Source organism: Lepisosteus oculatus, chromosome 6 (assembly GCF_040954835.1).
Source record: "Lepisosteus oculatus isolate fLepOcu1 chromosome 6, fLepOcu1.hap2, whole genome shotgun sequence".
In the NCBI taxonomy this organism is placed as follows: Eukaryota; Metazoa; Chordata; class Actinopteri; order Semionotiformes; family Lepisosteidae; genus Lepisosteus; species Lepisosteus oculatus.
In genome coordinates this window covers 10,834,159-10,852,048 of record NC_090701.1, presented here as the reverse complement: position 1 = coordinate 10,852,048, position 17,890 = coordinate 10,834,159, and the positions used below count along the sequence as shown (strand labels likewise).

General features: G+C 39.9%; 1 protein-coding gene across 15 annotated transcripts in view; it reads left to right on the top strand.

Moving 5' to 3' along the window:
- kmt2ca (lysine (K)-specific methyltransferase 2Ca) overlaps positions 1 to 17,890 on the top strand; it is a 158,167-nt gene that overhangs the window by 103,472 nt on the left and 36,805 nt on the right. For 11 of the 15 annotated variants that reach the window (XM_069190966.1, XM_069190965.1, XM_069190963.1 and 8 more), the window contains 14 exons: positions 1,099 to 1,227; positions 4,379 to 4,498; positions 5,170 to 5,300; positions 7,614 to 7,809; positions 8,910 to 9,014; positions 9,380 to 9,427; positions 10,803 to 10,940; positions 12,592 to 12,624; positions 12,745 to 12,891; positions 13,434 to 13,584; positions 14,181 to 14,395; positions 14,740 to 14,813; positions 16,907 to 17,083; positions 17,315 to 17,458. In XM_069190966.1, the coding sequence (XP_069047067.1) occupies positions 1,099 to 1,227; positions 4,379 to 4,498; positions 5,170 to 5,300; positions 7,614 to 7,809; positions 8,910 to 9,014; positions 9,380 to 9,427; positions 10,803 to 10,940; positions 12,592 to 12,624; positions 12,745 to 12,891; positions 13,434 to 13,584; positions 14,181 to 14,395; positions 14,740 to 14,813; positions 16,907 to 17,083; positions 17,315 to 17,458 (1,808 nt within the window). The remainder of the gene's footprint in view (positions 1 to 1,098; positions 1,228 to 4,378; positions 4,499 to 5,169; positions 5,301 to 7,613; positions 7,810 to 8,909; positions 9,015 to 9,379; positions 9,428 to 10,802; positions 10,941 to 12,591; positions 12,625 to 12,744; positions 12,892 to 13,433; positions 13,585 to 14,180; positions 14,396 to 14,739; positions 14,814 to 16,906; positions 17,084 to 17,314; positions 17,459 to 17,890) is intronic. The other 4 variants (XM_069190975.1, XM_069190973.1, XM_069190976.1 and 1 more) reach the window with 4 other exon arrangements.

The window sequence follows — 17,890 nt, the reverse complement described above, 5'->3', positions numbered from 1 at the left end:
TTCAAACCCTGTCTTCAGTGCAGAATTTCTGTTTGCCTCTCTTCTCGTTGTAACTTATTGATTTTCAGACTCGACAAAATAGCATTCAATGTTTAATATCTGTTGCAGACTTTGGATACTGGTCTGTTTGTTAGACTTCAATTATTTATATTGTTTTATTCATGAAGCATCTTTTTTGTTTTGAAATGGAACATTCATTAGATGCCAATCGCTTATGTACAGATATCTATTATTGCAGTGTCCAGTACTTTCCTTCCAAAAGCTTTTCTTGGGGGTATACAATTTAAATATATTCAAAATATATGAAAGAAAATAGAAGAGTTGTCGGACTGTAACAGAGCTGTCTGACTGAAGGAAAAAACATCCGTGGGAAATAACCATTTAGTAATGTGATTGGTATGGGAAGGAAGATGAGTTGCTGCTTTGAAAACAGTTTGCAGTCAGCAAATTATACCTGCTTTGACATTTCTATGATGATAGACTAGCAGCACACAGCTGAATTAATGTCTACCACATCCATCAATCCAGGGCCCTGGTAGGTAAGGCAGGAGTTGGGCTGAATTTTACACAGTGAGCTGTTCCTTAAGCCTTTCACTAGCCAGACGTTCATCAGGTACCGTTATAGTTTTTTGTTTTCCAAGATAAGATATGGAAAAAAAAGGTTAAAAAAAAGTCATTGAGTTATTATTCAAAGTCCCAACCTTGAGTCGCACTTCTAGATTTTCTTTCAATTTTTTTTTTCTAATGGTACCTGTCTCTAGCTTTTTTTTTTTAAGGTGTAAAGAGGTATTTCTGGGTGGGTGTTTTAGTCCCAACCTTGAGTCGCACTTCTAGATTTTCTTTCAATTTTTTTTTTCTAATGGTACCTGTGTCTAGCTTTTTTTTTTAAGGTGTAAAGAGGTATTTCTGTGATGGTTTTTAAATGAGGCTTCGTTGTTAAATTTTTAATACTCTTCAGCGAGTTAATCCTGGGTAATGCTAGCTTTTAAGGATCTTTTTTTTTTCCTCCCAGCTCAGAATGGCTGATGGCACCTGATTCGTATTTATGAGAATAAAAAGGTCTAGGTCGCTTACGCAACACTTCTTTTCCATTTGCAGAAGGGGACCTTTTAGACTGTGATGGAAAGTCTGATTCCAGCCCTGAGCGGGAGCCTGCAGATGACGACTCCAAGGGAGCCGAAGGAGCTGATGGAATCAAGAAGAGAAAGAGGAAACCTTACCGACCCGGTAGGGGATCTGATTGGAGAAGACGGCTCCGCTGGGCTGTGAAATAGTGCAGTGCGCACTTCAGATCCTAAATGCTGTCTGCAGTGCTGCACTTTTTTAGCCGGAGCTTCTGTGCCTCAAAATAGATGGTCTTGGCTTCCCCCAAAAATGCGGTTAGGCGGCGCTTGGCCATTTTGTTAAAATGAGCAACCCTCGTCGCAGGGGGGATACAGTTGCGACGAAGAAAAACAATCTGAGCACAGTGCGTCAGTTTGTGGTGGTTGCTGTTTCATCTGCAGACCCTGATGCTAAACTGGCCATGCAGGCGATTTTGATATACCGAGGGGTTGGAAGCACTGAGGAATAAGGAAACTCCACTGCCTTTTAGAGTTCCGATTCTTGGGGGGTCTTTAATATGGTAGAGCTCCGGGTTTAGCAGTGTATGTTTTAAAACTTTTTTATTTAATGTTGAAAGAATTAACAAATACAATATATACAATTGTAGTTCAAGTAGGTAGGTGTACCTATAGTTTGATCAGATGAGAGAGATGACTTATCCATCATTCATTTTCTTAACATACCTTTAAAGAGTTCTGCTTTGTCCTTGCTTGTATTAGTTTGGATTAAAGTTGGGAGTAATGGTGAATTCCATGCTGGAAAATAGAAGTGTTTCAGCTGTAGGGCTGTCTTCAGACTTGAAGGCTCATGAGCTGAAACGTTTCTTCTTTGCTTGTGCCTTTGTAACCAGCGAGCATTGACACAGCTACCCTCTCAAACATCTTTAATTTGTTTGGGTCACTCTGTAACGGTTATTTTCATATCCAGTTCGGTTTAAGTATTGCTGGAATGCTAAAATAGAAAAAGGAGAGCCTTGACGATGTAAATTTGAGGAAGCAGTGCCTTCATTTCTTACAGCTAGAGGTTTCAAGCACTTGGACAGTGGTCAGTTGAAATTATCATAGGCTTTCTGTTGCATTACATTTGATCAGAAACCACTTCTGCAGTTTTATGCCCGTTTAAGAAGTGTTGTTCATGTAAGACAGCCACTAAAGTGCATCGTTCAAATTCCATCATTGCTTATGAGTAAATTGCTGGTGTATCTACATTATTTATATGCATTCATCCAACAGGCTCATCTTAAGAAGGTAATGTGTAGAGAACAGTTAAGATCTTAAAAGAGTGAATTTACAGTAAGTAGGCTGACATCTCACTTGGGTTGACAATAATGATTCAACATCTCACACTTCTTCACCTGAGTGAGTCATTTGGAAAATGTCAGTCCAGAAGGCATTACCAGTAAGCACTAATAGATGACGATGGAGATATAAAGTGCTCCTTTTAATACAACAGGAAATAGTCTTGAGGGTTGCTCTTTCTCCACATTTGCGTGTAAGTTGTTACATAGCTTTGAAGCAAGGCTTTCTTTCAACTTTTTTTTCTCTCTCTAAGTCATCGGGAAAGAATGACATTTAAATTTCAATTTTTCTGTTTTGTCCATTGGGCTTTATTCTCTGAACATGGGCTACATCAGTGATCATTTCCACATAGCAGCATTTTAGATAAATTATCGTGATAACATGGAACAAAAGCATATACCTTTTAAGTTTGATTATAGGCAAAACTAGTTTTTATTTTGAGCAAGTTTTGATTATATAAAGTTGAATGTTAACTGTCCTGCGTAATGACTCAGAACTTGTGTATTAGCCTAACTGTAAAACAAGTTTGAAACTATACCTTGTTCTGATTCAAGAAGCTTTTCAGAAAAATGGCAAAAATGGGCATATAGAGCCTCAATTTTAATATTTTTGTTTACCACCTTGGACTCAAACCGGAATGCTCATGGCCTGCAATATCCTACTTTTTTTACTTTAATGACCTCACATGAAAATGACACTGATACTACAAAACCAATGTGATTTGTCTATTTTCTGTAATAGTAAGTAGTTTGATATAGGAAATCAGTCTAGCTTAAAAGCTCCTACAACTGAAACTGAAAGTGTGGAACTTTTCTTAAGACAAACTGAATTTAATGAATGTGAACAGAAGTTTTTTCTTTGTTTATGGACATGTCAAAGTACTGACGCAGCCTTAAAAGGAGAATTTAAGCACTTTAATTTGCTGTGCAGTTAAAAAGACAAGCAGGGTTCAGGGGGATTTGTCCTATGGATTTTAGATCATAAGCTTGCTCTCTTCCAGTTAGAGAGAATGCACTGGGATTTTCCCTGCTTGATCTTGAAGTAATTTCAAAGAGAGCTTAGGAGTGGTGTCTTTTGGGACAGCTGTTTCAAAGATAATGCGATACTGGTGAACTGTCCATCTTTTTTTCTTTATCTATAACCTTCCTCCTCGCTGTGCAGGGGCTTTTCCCTTGTCAGTGCATCTCAGCTTGTGGTTAGGGTAATGGAAAAGAGCTGTCAGTTTTGTGGGATTTCTTTCAAGTTTTAGACATGCCCTGAGCTGCCAGAGTTTGTTTGAATTATCAAGGTGGTTTTGAAAACAGTCAAAGTTGCTTTTTTTAGTTCACTTTTTTATTATTTTAGATATCTTTTTTATTTTTATAGTGTAATATATTTGTGAAAGGAGAATGTTGGTGAAACCATAATGTTTCTAAAATTAAGTAATACACACCTCTTGTTTTTGAAGTCCTGCCTGTGACACAACCTTAGAACACCTCTTTCATGTCTGTATTTTGTATATAGTTAGAAGGTGTGGGGCCTGGACTTGACCTGTCTATTAAATTGTACGTGGATATGCGCTTTTTTCGTGATTCAGTAGGTAAAGGTCCCCTCTTTTTGTAGTCTGAATAAGCATATTAATTTTTAAACGATTTCATGAGTAGCTTGATTTGTAAAAGTAGCCCGTTCCCCATGGGCAGTCTAACAGTCTGGTTCAGAGACTTCAGAGTTATCCTGAGACCTGTACTGTAGGTTTTGTTGATGCATGAAGGCCACCAAGCGGACTTTACTTGAATGGTTAAAGGAAAGGAGATCACAGTGAGCAAAAGTCTGAAGATTTGGTATGTTATCAGCGATTGAAAATGAGACTCGTTTTTTCTCTCCCACACAATTTAACTTTATTTTGCTTTTATTAAATTCAGACCGTCCGACACACTCCATTAATTTGACAATTCCCTCCAATTCCACGCCAACCATGGGAAACATTGCCTCCACAGGTATTGGTGGGTTTATGGTACGCCAGAGGAGCCGAACAGGTCAGGGCAAAACCAAACGCTCCCTCTCCAGGAAAGACTCTACGGGCTCTGTGTCTGAAAACCTCGCTGGGAAGGAGGAAGGTAGATGTGCAGGGAGATCTTTCTGTTCGGGGATCATAATTACGTGGAGTAGGGATGATGGGGACAGTCATTGACTCTCCAGTCTGAGAATAGCAATATGTATTGGCATTTTTATGTTTTGAATTTTGGGGGATTAATTTGCTAGCATAGTTTACTAATTAAATCTATAACAATAGTGCCATATTAGCACCTCGGATATCTGTAAGCAGAAGTAACATTTGTTGCTGGATTCGCATGAGTTTCCTACAGGTTTAACAGTTTCTGTATCACACATATAGTTAATGAACAAAAAGCTGGTTTTATTAAAATACTGTAAAATCCACAAAAGTTGTCATTTGCAATAAATTTGCAGTCTTGCAAAGTGGGGGGAAAACGTTGGAATGTAAATTTTCACTTTATTGAATTTGTTCAGTTTAGTGTTTTATTAAAATGTTAAATACATCAGTAGAGTTAAAAGATATTTTTACTAGAAGATTTTTATAGTACCTTTAAAAATTCTCATGAAAGAAAATGATAAATTAAATTCAGGGAAATTACAAGAATAAAGTAAAACCTATATAACAGAAATAGCAATTGCTATAAAACTTTTCCAAAAAAAGTAGTAATTTTTGGGCCTGGTTTTATAGTGTTTGTAGGACATACCTTTTCAGCAAGACCTTCTTCCTTGTCAGGCTGGAATGAGCAATTGCCTGAGACTCCAGTTGAAGAGACAGTCCCTGGGTCAGAGTGCCTGGAGAAAGCAAAGAAACGATACAGGAAAAAGAAAAACAAATTGGAGGAGACATTTCCCACATACTTGCAGGTGTGTAATCTATCCATCCGTGCTGTTTTACTATTTGTGCATTTTCCCGTGTAATTTGGTCATTTTTTCATCCTTTTGAGAGTTGTCCACTTGAGAGTAATTATGACCTTGAATACAACAAATATGGGAATTTATCCTTTTTATCAATTTTGCTGTTGCAAAAACTGTGGTGAAAAGTATATATTGTTACAAATAGGGGGTTACAAAACTAGTGAAAATCAGGATTTGACTGACTGGTTTAGTCAATTATTTATAACTCCCAACTTGTAAGTGGATTTCTAGCAAAATACCTGAGAGGCTGGTATAATTAGAGCCACGTTAATTCTTTAACCTCTGGCACAGCTTTGTTGAGAGGAGTAATAATCCAGGCACACTTGGTTAAACTAATATTTATTACAATGATACAACAAATTACATACAACACAGAAGTTACTTTATGTACAGTATGTACAAACAAGGCATTTCAGAGGCCTAACATTTTGATCACCCAGAAAACCTCAGACTGCTACTAAGAATGAAACTCGTAATGCCTACAGAATTGCCTTCTAACTTAAATATAAAACAACCTGCAGTTAAATCTCTCTCTCTCTCTCTCTCTGCACCCTGGATGCCACAGAATAAATGGGAGCCTACTATATATTCCTATTCATTAAAATGCACCCTAAGCAGGAAAGACATTTCTAATTGAGGTATCTTTTACCCAGGAAATCCAAATTCCCTAAAAACACAGAATAGCAAGCTCTCTCTAACAAGGTTCAGATACTGAGCTCCAGTCAGGTTTGATTTGGATGATCATGAAGTAGGGGGTCTTGCCTGGCGCAAGCTTCAAGTCCCCAACTCCTCTGGACTCCTCTCTGTTCTCTTTGTTGCCTGCTTCTTGTTGCTCCTCTCCTTTTACTCCAAATGTAATCTTATATTGTCTGTTGCTGTCCTGCTCCTTGGCAATCATTAACCCACAATGTACCTAGGTATATGAAGATAAACTTTACAATCCTCTCTGCTCAAGGGACCCCCCAGACCTCAGCAAACATCCTCTCTCCTTTGAAGTTAGAAGTGTTTACCCTTCTTAGTGTAACAAACATTAATCTAAAATCTAAGATACTTCTCAGTCACCTAAAGCTGTAACACTATATACATTTTTAAAGTGTTTTTTTGCAAGTCAGTTCAAGTTTTTAGTTGATCTGCTATAGTTTAAGGTGGCTAAACAACACTGCATTGCTACCCAACCCTAAGGAAGTAGAAGCTGTTATGTGCTTTTTGAGAGATGAGTGGAAACTTCAGCTCTGGCTTTGCCTGTCCTTTTTTTTTTGTGTCGTCTGTGAAGTGCATTAATCTTTTTAAGTCTTGCGGTAATTTGTTTTTTGTAAGATCATTACATTCTTTACAGGCCCATTAAATTGTATATGTTGACACCAGCAGAGGTTTGAATTCTCCATCCTATTTCCAATTGCTTCTGAGCCACCAGCTGGAAACCCTTAATCATATTTTAATTTTCTTGTTCTAGATTGAGAAAAAAAATCAGTTGGTTTTCTTTGTATTTACAGAATGGCTTATACCAGAATAAAGAACTCAAATATCACACAACAGCACATTAATAGGATTAAGAAGTCTTGTTCATTGTATTTAATAACAGATATTTTAAGTGTCTCTGCTGTCACCATGGGTTTCCTTGTACTGCAAGCTTCAAATTAAACTTAAAGTTCCTCACTAGAGGAATGACTTTAATCAATTATTTAAATCCCTACGCATTAGGCTTTTAATGTTTTAGCACAGTGGGGAGTAGTCACGTTGATAGTTGAAGTTGTAAGATTGAACTGGTACCAACTTACTTAACCAAGATATTCCCTGCCAGCAACAGGAGTGTGTTTTATGCCAGGCTCATTACTGTCATGTCTAAGTATCCTCATAGGATGTGCTTACTGTGTCTTAATAAATGCATGGGCTCTAATAATATTCTGAAAAAAAATAAAGAAACATTAGAAACCACAGTCTCCCCTTAGTTACAAATGTTTTAGTATGATAGCCAGTATGCTTTCACAAGAAACCCATGCATCTTCCTGCTATAGAGTGCTCTTTATTTATACTTCTCTTTCTTTGTCACTCATTCCTGTTATATTGTTTCCTTTCCTTTCCTGGCTCAAACTCGGAGACTATGATTTGATTTAAATTGGTTTACGTTTTGCAGCAGCCAGACCCATCATGTAAACTGTGAACATGACAGGTTGTATTGTGGTTTTCTGTGGTGCCACCTTATCACGTGTACCTCTGTTTAGAGTGCTAATCAATTCTGTCCTGTTCACTCTTCTCCTTTAGGAAGCCTTCTTTGGCAAAGACCTTTTGGACACGAGTCGACAGAACCGGTTGAACTTAGAAAGCAATCTCTCCGACGAAGACCCCACACAGGCCGAGAGCAAGCCTCCTAGCGCCAACACAAGTTTTCTGGACCCTTCCTCGGATCCGCTACTAAGTGCAGCCACCACAACTTTTTCCTCCAAAGGAGCAACCCAACGTATGTTTCAGCAGACCAAGTTATCAGATCATGGAAGTACAAAAACAAAGCAGCTGCCCTGCCTTCCTCATATCGCTACAGATATTCCTTCTGAGATGTCCCCTCAGCTTTAATTACATCTCATTTCTTTTAGTGAATCCATAGGGAAGAGCAATACTGTAATGTAGCATCTTTTTTCACTGTGAAAACCGCATAGTGTATTAATGTAAATTTTTGTTCTTCCATTTAGTAACTGAACTGTCTGTAGGGTTTCAAGGCAAGTGCTTTCATATTGGAATTTTTGGGGGAAGTGTTTTGTGAAATGAGGTCAAAAGAAACCCAACAGTGTATGTTTATAGCAAGTGTATAATTTGGACTTTCTGTATTGGCTAAACAGTTTTGTTCCCAGCAGCTGGGGAGTTTGTCCGTGTGTTCAGGCTTAGTGTAAAGTGTCATGCTTAGGTTTGCATTTTTATACTCTTGGGTTTTGCAGGTTGCATTTATGATACCCACCTCCTTAAAACTAAGGTCCAAAGAGAACTGTGTGAGCAATACTGCTCTCCAGGCTAGAATTCTTACATCAAGATATTACACAAATCCGCGGCTGTTTTTTATTTATGGTATTGCATGGCGGCTGACTTCACTGATAGAAAATAGTTGGATAGCAGGTAATTGCCCTGCCCTCTACGGATAAGTCTGTGGTTAACCCCTACTGTCAAGGCAAATGGTGTATCTTATTATAATCAATAGATGTTTTTGAGAAAGTAGGCCTTAAAACTGAAATATTTAGACATTCATATGCCAAGGCAACAATTCTTCTTGCATATCCCACACCCATTTGTGACCGTATGAATATATTAAACAGGTGTTCTGCCTGAACTCAGCTGATACCCTGGCTTATTTTCAAGAAACGTCTGGATGCGATCCTACGATCAATAAGCTTCTTACTTCTAAACTGGCATGAAGGGCTAAATGGCTCCCTCTTTATTTTAGCTGTTCTTATGAAAGAAGTATCTGTATAGTACACAAAATGTTTATTGTATTCACCCACAGACTTAGAACTGATCTGTGGTTATATTAGAATGATCCATTTTATTTGGCATAATTTTTTTTAATTCCAGCCAATTCTGAGGATCCTTTGGCTGTCCTTTCGGAAGTGCTGAGCAATGATGATGATATCCTGGGAATTCTGTCCGATGACTTGGTGAAACCTGGGGATGATTCAGGTATACAGGGGGCATCTGTGGGTAGTTTCAGTAAAAAAACACCTTTCCCCACAGGCCTGTGCAGCTTCATGTGGTTTCTCGTGAGAGTCTTAATCTGTGATGAGCATCTTTGGTTTTAGTCACATCTTTTAAATTCTTTTGCCCATTTAATTGTATTTTGTTCTTGCTTGGGCATCTTATTTTTGTGTTGCCTTTTTACACAGTATACTGCATTTGTGCTTTATCTGAATGTTCTTTGCTTTATCTGCCATTTTTTTGACCGATTCACTCGTTCCCTTTTGGCGTTTTTTTTTGTTTTCCAGTTTTGTTCAGTTTGCTTTTTCTTTGTTATATTCACCCATTTTATCTGGTTTGGGTTCCTGTAGGTCTTGATTTATGCACTTTCCAGGTCGAGAACTCTCCCTCTCCATTTGGTAAGAGATTACACCATGGCCTAACCATGGCTAGAAGTAGTGTCGACCCTCTCTTGGGCTCTCCCAGCTCTACGCAAAATCTTGCCGTGTGTGTGTTGTGCTCAGTGTTTGCATGGTTCCTTTCCTTCTTTCACTTCTTCTCAGTAGCCCTCTTGATCTTATTTTAATTTCTGTTTCGCTGTACAAGATAAACTGCACGATATGCATTATATAGCACTCCATGATCTTGAGTTTTACCAACGTTTCTGGAAAATGTGTTCTGTACTGTATCTGGTCAGTTGAGATGCTGTATATAATTTATGTTGACATAAATTAGTATGTACATTCTTGACACTATAAAAATTCTATACTTTTTTTCCCAGATACTTAAGTGTTAAATCTAAATAAAGAGGATAACATAACGGTTCTTAAGCTTGCATTAGATGTAATTTGGAACCATTTTAATTGCAAATTCAAATCGAGTATAATCAGTTATTAAGGCCTTATGTCCTATGGTTTGTCATTGTTTTAATCTAGTGGAATAGAGATGTAAACAGTATAACTGATGGACAGGAATGAAAAACTACAGATTGCGAGATATGCTTTCTACAACTTCTTTTAAAATATGCCGATAGCTTGTTCTCCATCTTACTAATTATAAACCAAGACTTTAGAAACTGATTAGCTGGGGAGGTTGCATAAGGCAGGTGCAGAAGCTAACCCTTTGTGTAGCACACAGTGAAATGTATTTTCCTTTTAGTCCTAACCTGTAATATGTTACCTTGTTCATCAGATTAAACTGGAATACAGAAACAAAATTAAGGCTTGTGCATAAGCAGTCATTTCAGCAGATGAGGTGTATACATTTCTATTGGATAATCCTAAATGTAGAATATCAACTTCAGTTTCTCTTTAGATTTTCTGCAAGATAGGGATGGAAATAAGGCTATGAATACATGTCAGCGTGATGCTTTTCAGGTTTTAGGAACTCTTATCCACACTGTGCTGGATATGCTGGAAAGTGCTCTCGGTGTTCTTCTTTTTTGCTGCACATTGCTATCTGCTTAGATTCACACAAAATACAGTAACGCGCTGGAAATGTCCATTTCCTGGTGCCTGCAGCTCTTGAAACCTAATTCCCACACTTGTAAGAGGTGCCAGAACTCAATACGTTTTCACTCCAAAGCTTGGATTAGGCGAAAGAGATGAAGGAGCAGCTCCCCCTGTGCAGTGTGGTTTTCACTAGCATGTCAAGACATGTGGAGAGCACATGCATTAGCTATCCCTTTGACTGGTCTGTCACTCCAGGAATAATAGCATTTTGGTGTTTTGGTTGTTTGTCTTGTCCTGGGGGCTGCAGCTGAGGTTAAACCTGGGCTTCCTTTGCTCTCTTTAGCTGGACTGGATATAGTTCCCATTGCGGATGATCCGTCTGCTGCCCCACAGCAGACTCTGGGCCGGAGTGTGCGCTCCCTGCCCGAGGAACCACTGGATGGGATTCTCAGTCCCGAACTGGATAAAATGGTCACTGATGGTAAGGCAGAGGAGCTTTTTTTGGTCCCCTACCTGGTTTTATTTACAGGTACTTTCTTTATCTTAAATGTCTTTTCTCTTGCAAGACTCCAGAATCCTGTTAAACGTCCCAGCATATTTAACTTGAAGCCGAATTGTTCTCAGTAGCGAGATTTCTATTCCAAAGGGCCCCAGCTTATCGGTTGCCGTGGCTCAAGATATAAGTGCTGATCATTTAAGTACAATAGAAAATAGTTTGGTGAATCACACTTGCATATTTGTTCAAAAGTGCATGCGTCTTCCAATGTGTCAGCGGTGGGACCATGGCTCAACCTAATTAATGGTGCGAGTTGACAGGAAATTTGAAAGGGACAGGGGTCGCACCTGGATGGGAAGCTTGGCTGATTCAGACCTGCCTAGCCTTGACTGAGCTCATCTAATAACGGCTCCGAGCACTTGTTGAGGCAATTGGAAGTGCCTGGGAGTTGTCCTGTAAGGAGTAGGAGCTTCGTTTTTGTTGGCATCATTACTTCTTTTGAGGCTACAAATCCACAAGGACTGTACCATAAAACTAGGTTTGGACAAACCCTGAATTCAGTTTCAAAGTATGGTTTAAATGTCAGTTTAAAACATCTCCTATTTTTAAAGATGTTTAAGATGAAAGGTACTGTTTCCGATCTCCGAATGTTCTTTTTTCAATAGCGTGTGTAGAAATAGCTCTTAAATTGCTCACATGTAATGTAGCTTTTTTCTAAAAAACGGTTACCTTCGGGACATAAGAGTTTAGAAGAGCAATACTGGCTCCCAGCATGGATTGAGCTCGGTGATCCAGGTGCTGCAAGGTTAGCTCTGGTTTGTGTCACTGTGTAATTGGGAATCCCCAAACAGCAAAGTGGGCCAGTTCCACTGAGAGCGATGGGACAAGTCAGCCAGGCCTCTCTGGGCTGCTGGTAAAATGGTATCCCTTGTGTCTTCCTGACCTGCCTGTAAGCTTGTAGTCAGTGAGGGACATGCTGTTTCTACATTTGAACTTGCTGTAGATCTCTGCATTTTCTGTGGTCCGCCAAGAGATTAGTGGCTCAGTGGCCCGATGCGATTTGGAGAAAACTGTCAGCACTTTCTCATTCTGCCCGTGTGGCCAGTGTGAACCATGTCATAAAGATGCAGGTGGCAGTTTCAAACTGGTCTGGTATGTAATAGAAAAGGCGGAGAATAAATCAGTTTTGATTGCTTTTCAGTTGAAACTTGCAGCTCAGGTGTCAGTCAGCTTAAAGTGCCCCCTTGTTTCTGTTCTTTACAATGGAGGTGACCTGACACTATTGAGAAAGCGTTTAGTTTCTGTGGATTTGGCCTATCCTTAAAAAGCACTCTGATTTTACTCAATACGCTTTTCTTTATCAATTCATAATTCTTCTTCTTTGTGAGCCACTGCCTCTTAACCATGAACTTTTTGCATAAGACTTGTTTTGCTACTGCTCACACTCCAAATTTGACAGCTTCAGACAGGCAAAAACAGCAGTGCAAGAAAAGCAACTTTACCCCTAAATGTCTCAGCATTGATCATAGGCTTTATCCTTAAAGCTGACGTTTTAAAATTTGATTCATTTTACTTTATTTTTACAGTTGGCCTAAAGCTGCTGTTGATTCCTGACATCTTTTTTTTGTTGTTTCAGGTGCGATTCTCAGCAAGCTTTACAAAATCCCAGGTGGGTTTTGATCTCTCCCGTGCTGATGTTTGTAGACGCAGCCTTTTCTTGGGGGGGGGGGGGGGTTGGTTTCTGATGCGAGATAGCGGCTAACTTTGCTGTTGATCTCCAACCGCACAGAGCTTGAAGGGAAGGATGTGGAGGACCTGTTTACTGCTGTTCTGAGTCCCAGCACCAGCCAGCCCCCACAGCTGTCGCACCCCGCGCCCCCGCCGCCGCCTGCCGGACCCGCCGCGCCAGGGCCACCCCTCCCCCTGCCGAACCCAGGTGAGTCGGGACTTCCCAGACAGAACTACTTCAGCACACTGATGTCAGGTGCACCTGTGGCCAGTCTGTCCTGTTATTAACTCTCTAGGAGTGCATACAAATCCTGTGTGTTTTTCGAGACCTTCTCAATTCTCCAGTTATTTTTTAAGCAGCTCGGGGGTTTTCTGCACCGAGACAGACAGTGCAGTCAGTGGAAAAAGGGTGCTTCTGAGTAACCGACACAAGATCAAAGGACACTCCTGTGGTGGGGGGGAGAGGAGGTTATCGAAGTAGACGAATCAATAAGAATCTGATTTTCATGCAGAAAGTAAAACTTAGCGGAGAAGGGAATTGCTTTTTGCATCGCCTTTTTCTCCGTGCCGAGTCTTCTGGGTCTTGTGGCTGTCGATCAGACGATGCCAACTTCTTGCCGCCAAAGCAGTTCTTGAGTGAAAACCAGAACCCTGGTTCTGCAGTGCCTGGAGGGTTGTACGCCGAGCCTAGTTTATGTGCGCTTCTCGTGCAGTGTGTTCGGCGCTCTGAAAGCCCGTTTTCAATTGCAGGAGATGGCATGTTTCCAAGAATGCCAGTAATGAATGGCCTGATGGGTCCAGCCCCCCATTTTCCTACAGCCCCCATGAACCCTGCGGGCGGACCCTGCATTCCTGGCACCTTCTCGCCCATCCATCGCATGCCGTTCCCGGACGCTGCCAGGTAGGCTCCTGACCTCGCTTCCGCAGTCCTGCCCAAATCAAGGACTTGCTACGTCCTACATCGGATGTCTGGCGATTTCGATCGGTTTGGGAAAACGCTGAAATCTGTCTTCGGTGGATGTGTGCCTCTTCATCATTACAGATTTCGACTGTGCCACCGTTTCTTTGGAGCCGGTTTTGTATCTTTGGACAAGTGATGTATTTCTGTAGTCCAATGGGGAAAAAAAAACGTGCACTGAACTTGCCTGTCCTAGAGTGGTTAATTTGTCATTTGAAAGATTACAAAATGGTCATTTTAAATCCTCAGAGAAAAACAATCCTGTACAGATGTGAATATCATGCCATCTGTTTACTTCAATTTATATACTGTCTTCCAGTATGTAAATGAAGAGAGTCAAACTTCATCTGAATGCATAGTAATACCTTGTCATGTAAATTCAGTGCATAAAGTATAGACGTGATAACTGCAGAGTTTTGTCGAATTAATGTTTTGAAAACAGCCATGTGATTAAATAGATCCTGTAATCAAGGCAAATTCGTCTCGGACACTTCCAGTAGCGCTAATAGTGAACTTCTAACGGTAATGGTGCTCGACAGGGACAAGAAGCATCAGTTCACTCAGGTGGTCAGCGACCCCGTGGGCTCATGGCCGCCGCCGGTCCCAGCGGCCGAGGGGGAAGCCGACACCATGTCCAGCGCCCAGAGGAGCACCCTGAAGTGGGAGAAGGAGGAAACACTCGGGGACATGGCCACTGTCGCCCCCGTCCTCTACACCAACGTGAACTTCCCGAACCTCAAGGAGGAGTTCCCTGGTGAGTCGAGAGGGCGAGACCAGCCCGGGTCCCCTTTGCGCAGTGAAAAGGCTTGATGTACAGAAGTGATAGTTAAATAGTTTGGCAGAGACTCTGTCTGTGGGAAAACGTTCGATAAGAATGACGATTAATAACTTGGAGAACAGTTGGGTCATACTCAAGGCATCCCTGGGCTGTTTTTAACAGCACGTACAAGGGGTTTAGATGGTCTTTTAAATCCGTTTTTTTTTTTTTGGAATAACAATGCATCTTTTAGATTATTTTTTTAAGGTTTTCATTGTTTCTTCTGGCAAAGCAGCCCTTTGTTGAAACGCGATCCTAGCTGTTCTCTGGTTCCTCCGCAGACTGGTCTACAAGAGTAAAGCAAATTGCAAAACTGTGGAGAAAAGCCAGTTCCCAAGAACGAGCACCATATGTGGTAAGAGGATCATTTGTACATTGTTAGTCAAAAATAAATGCACAACTCTTTACGTTTAACAAGAATATAGCAAAATGTGATTTGTAAGAGCGTATTTGGAAAAATTGAGCCCCTATAACTGAGTCAAAATGCCCTTGGTAGTGCATTTAATCAAATATGATGGGATAAAATGCAATATGGCATTTGGTTTTAATATTGCTTGTGCTTTTGCGTAGTTTTTTAATTGTAATCTTGACATTTTTGATGCAGTTCAGCTCGAAACATCAGCCAGAAATTTTGAATGTTCAGATTTTTCATTCATGTCACAGTTTCCATTCTAATTCTAGTTGATAATTCGTTGCTTGTCCAGTTATGAAGAAGTGGCACAGGTTTGTGTTTGATGTACATTTAGTGGTTTTGTAACTAAGTGATTATAAGCTTGCCCAGTGACTTCTGACTCTTTTTTGCTGTACTGGCAAACATTTTAGTGTAATTTACTCTATTCTGTCTCCGTGATTTCAGATATATTTTGATATTAATGCATAATGCCAGTATCCCACAGCAAGTTGACAGCAGCTGTTCCTCCTTTTTTCTTTTTTTAAGAAGTGGAATATGTATCGTACTGTTTTAATAGATTCATCTCAGTATAGTTTACTTTTGAAATGGCACAGGGGAGTAAGATCATGAGTGAATGTTTGTATATCTTTCTTGTAGTTCGCTTTTCTGAAGGGTTTTTAGGACCTCTTGGGTTTAGTCTTGTATTTCTGTATCTTCTTTGAAATGTTTTGGGGGATTTCTTTTCCCAGAATTCTGTTTCAGACTTGGCTTAAGTTTTAGCTTTCATTTCTGTTTCAGACCTTGAATCCAGTAAAAAGTTTGTATTTACTTACTTTCTAAAAGGATGTATTGTATCTCTGATTACAGTTCGGCATTGTCAACATTTTCAGGCAGATTGCTTTTTTTGTTCCAATGTGCTCCCATAGGTGTCTTCCTCAGCCACTGTAAAAGGTTTTGCAAGAAAGGGTCTCGTTTATAGCCCCAGGCTAATTTGTGTAGTTTCTCGCTAGTTGAGTATTTAGCACACAGTTTGATATTTGGGCATTCACAGATTAAGCAATTAGCAAAGACATCTTATTAAGAGAATTACTGCTCACACTGGCTGCTGTAATTAAGTAAATTAAGCATTTATCTAGTGGGTGCTATTGGGTCAGGAGACTTCGGCTGAATATGTAAAAACCTCTTTTTTTCGACTGTGTGCTGTACACCAAGCTGTATGGACCTTCAGTAATCACAGACTCGTATGATATCAAGCTTGAGGTTTGTGTGATGTGCATTAGAACTGTGATCCACTCAGCATTTCCTCTGTTCTCCTTGTATAAACCCCTCTTCACTCTCCATAGTGGCTGCTTCTGTGCAGTTTGCCCTTACTTGCTGATCTCTTCACCACTCGTCTCCAGTCCGTCACTCTTCTGTCTGTTCCCCATCATCCTCGCTGCCCCTTATAACAACAATAATAATTCCTTCCATTTGAATAGGTTTTCACCCTAAAGACACCCATTTTCTGCCCATCAACTAGCAGATTCCAACCTTGGCTATCATTCTCCTCCCCTTGTGCTTCAGTGGTGAAGCCCAATAACTAGAGGCAGCAGCATTGCCTAGCAGGCGGAGTTCTCAGGCTGCCTGTCCAGATTGTAGCTGTAAACAATTCATTCCTGTAAATGCCAGATCTGTCCTTCCATGTTTTGCGTATGCAATTATATTGATGATATTAGATCAATTACTCTTTAAAGTTGACAATTTTTTATTATTTTTTTAAATGTATTGTTTGGAATATCAGTGGTCATGGATGAAAGTGTTAGCTAAATGATATTCAAATGTATACAGTATGTTTGCTGGTGTGACAAAAGCCAGGCCATTGCAGTAGATCTAGTTGAGTTTTGAAATGGCAGTTCTTGCTTTGTTCTGGTGGTGTTTGGCTGGTGTTTGGAGAAATTTGTGACTTCTAACAATCTTTTTAGCTTTGCAAATGTAAGCCCTGTGAAAGTCGTGGATGTTTTTGTACTGGAACTTCACAAAGACCTAAAACTACTTTTACGTAATGTATTTTTTTCCAGCAAAAAGCAAGAGATAACAGGGCTGCCCTGCGTATTAATAAGGTCCAAATGTCCAATGATTCCATGAAAAGACAGCCTCATCCTCCAGACATTTATGATCTTGTTGAGCCAGAGCCATATAAGGAAACACTGAAGCACAAGGAATCTGAACATGAACAGGAGTGGAAATTCAGACAGGTAAGACATGCATTGGTGTTCCATAGATAAGGTATTACTGCCTTTTTATCAATCAAACTTATGCTGCACCTCTGACATTCTCAGTATTACACAAATAGAACATAAAATCTGAATTCAGATTTTAACCTTTTCCTATGTGGAAACAGTCACACCTTTAAATGCATGGATGAAAATAATTGTATAGTTTGCATTATTCAGACTCTAATTCTTTAATTTGCATTAATTGAAAAGGAAGTGTTATGTCAGATGTGTGGACCCCTTAAGAAGCAACAGGAAAAGATTCCAAAAAGCAAAGCCATAACTTCAAATAAAGAAGTCCTTTTTGGACATTCCAACCAGGCATCTAAAGCTGCAGGATGTGGAAAATATACTCTGGTAAGATCTTGGGCAGGCCCTCCTCTGGATTAGTCTGCCAAGAACTAATAATAAAAATTTACAAGGTGGAAATAAAGAGATTGGATGTTGCAGAGAGAAAGTGGTTAGTTGTGTTTGGCCTATACACATCTGTAATTACTGTTTCGAGGAGCAGTGTCACAACACTTCTCACTTATATTTTATGTACTTTATATGTATGCTGTCACATTAAGATGTCTTACTTCCTGCATACTATAGCACTTGGAGGCTGTTTCTGTTGTAATAAAGCGCTTTACAACAGCGCTTCAAAACCCTTAATGTTCTTAGTCCTCTGTCAATGAAAAGTCAATTGGCAGGTTTTTACAACAGGCTAAGTAATCAATTCATAGTCAGCAAGCATACAAAACAACATATAAATTAAAGGGCTAAAATGTTAAAACGATTTTTGTCTCC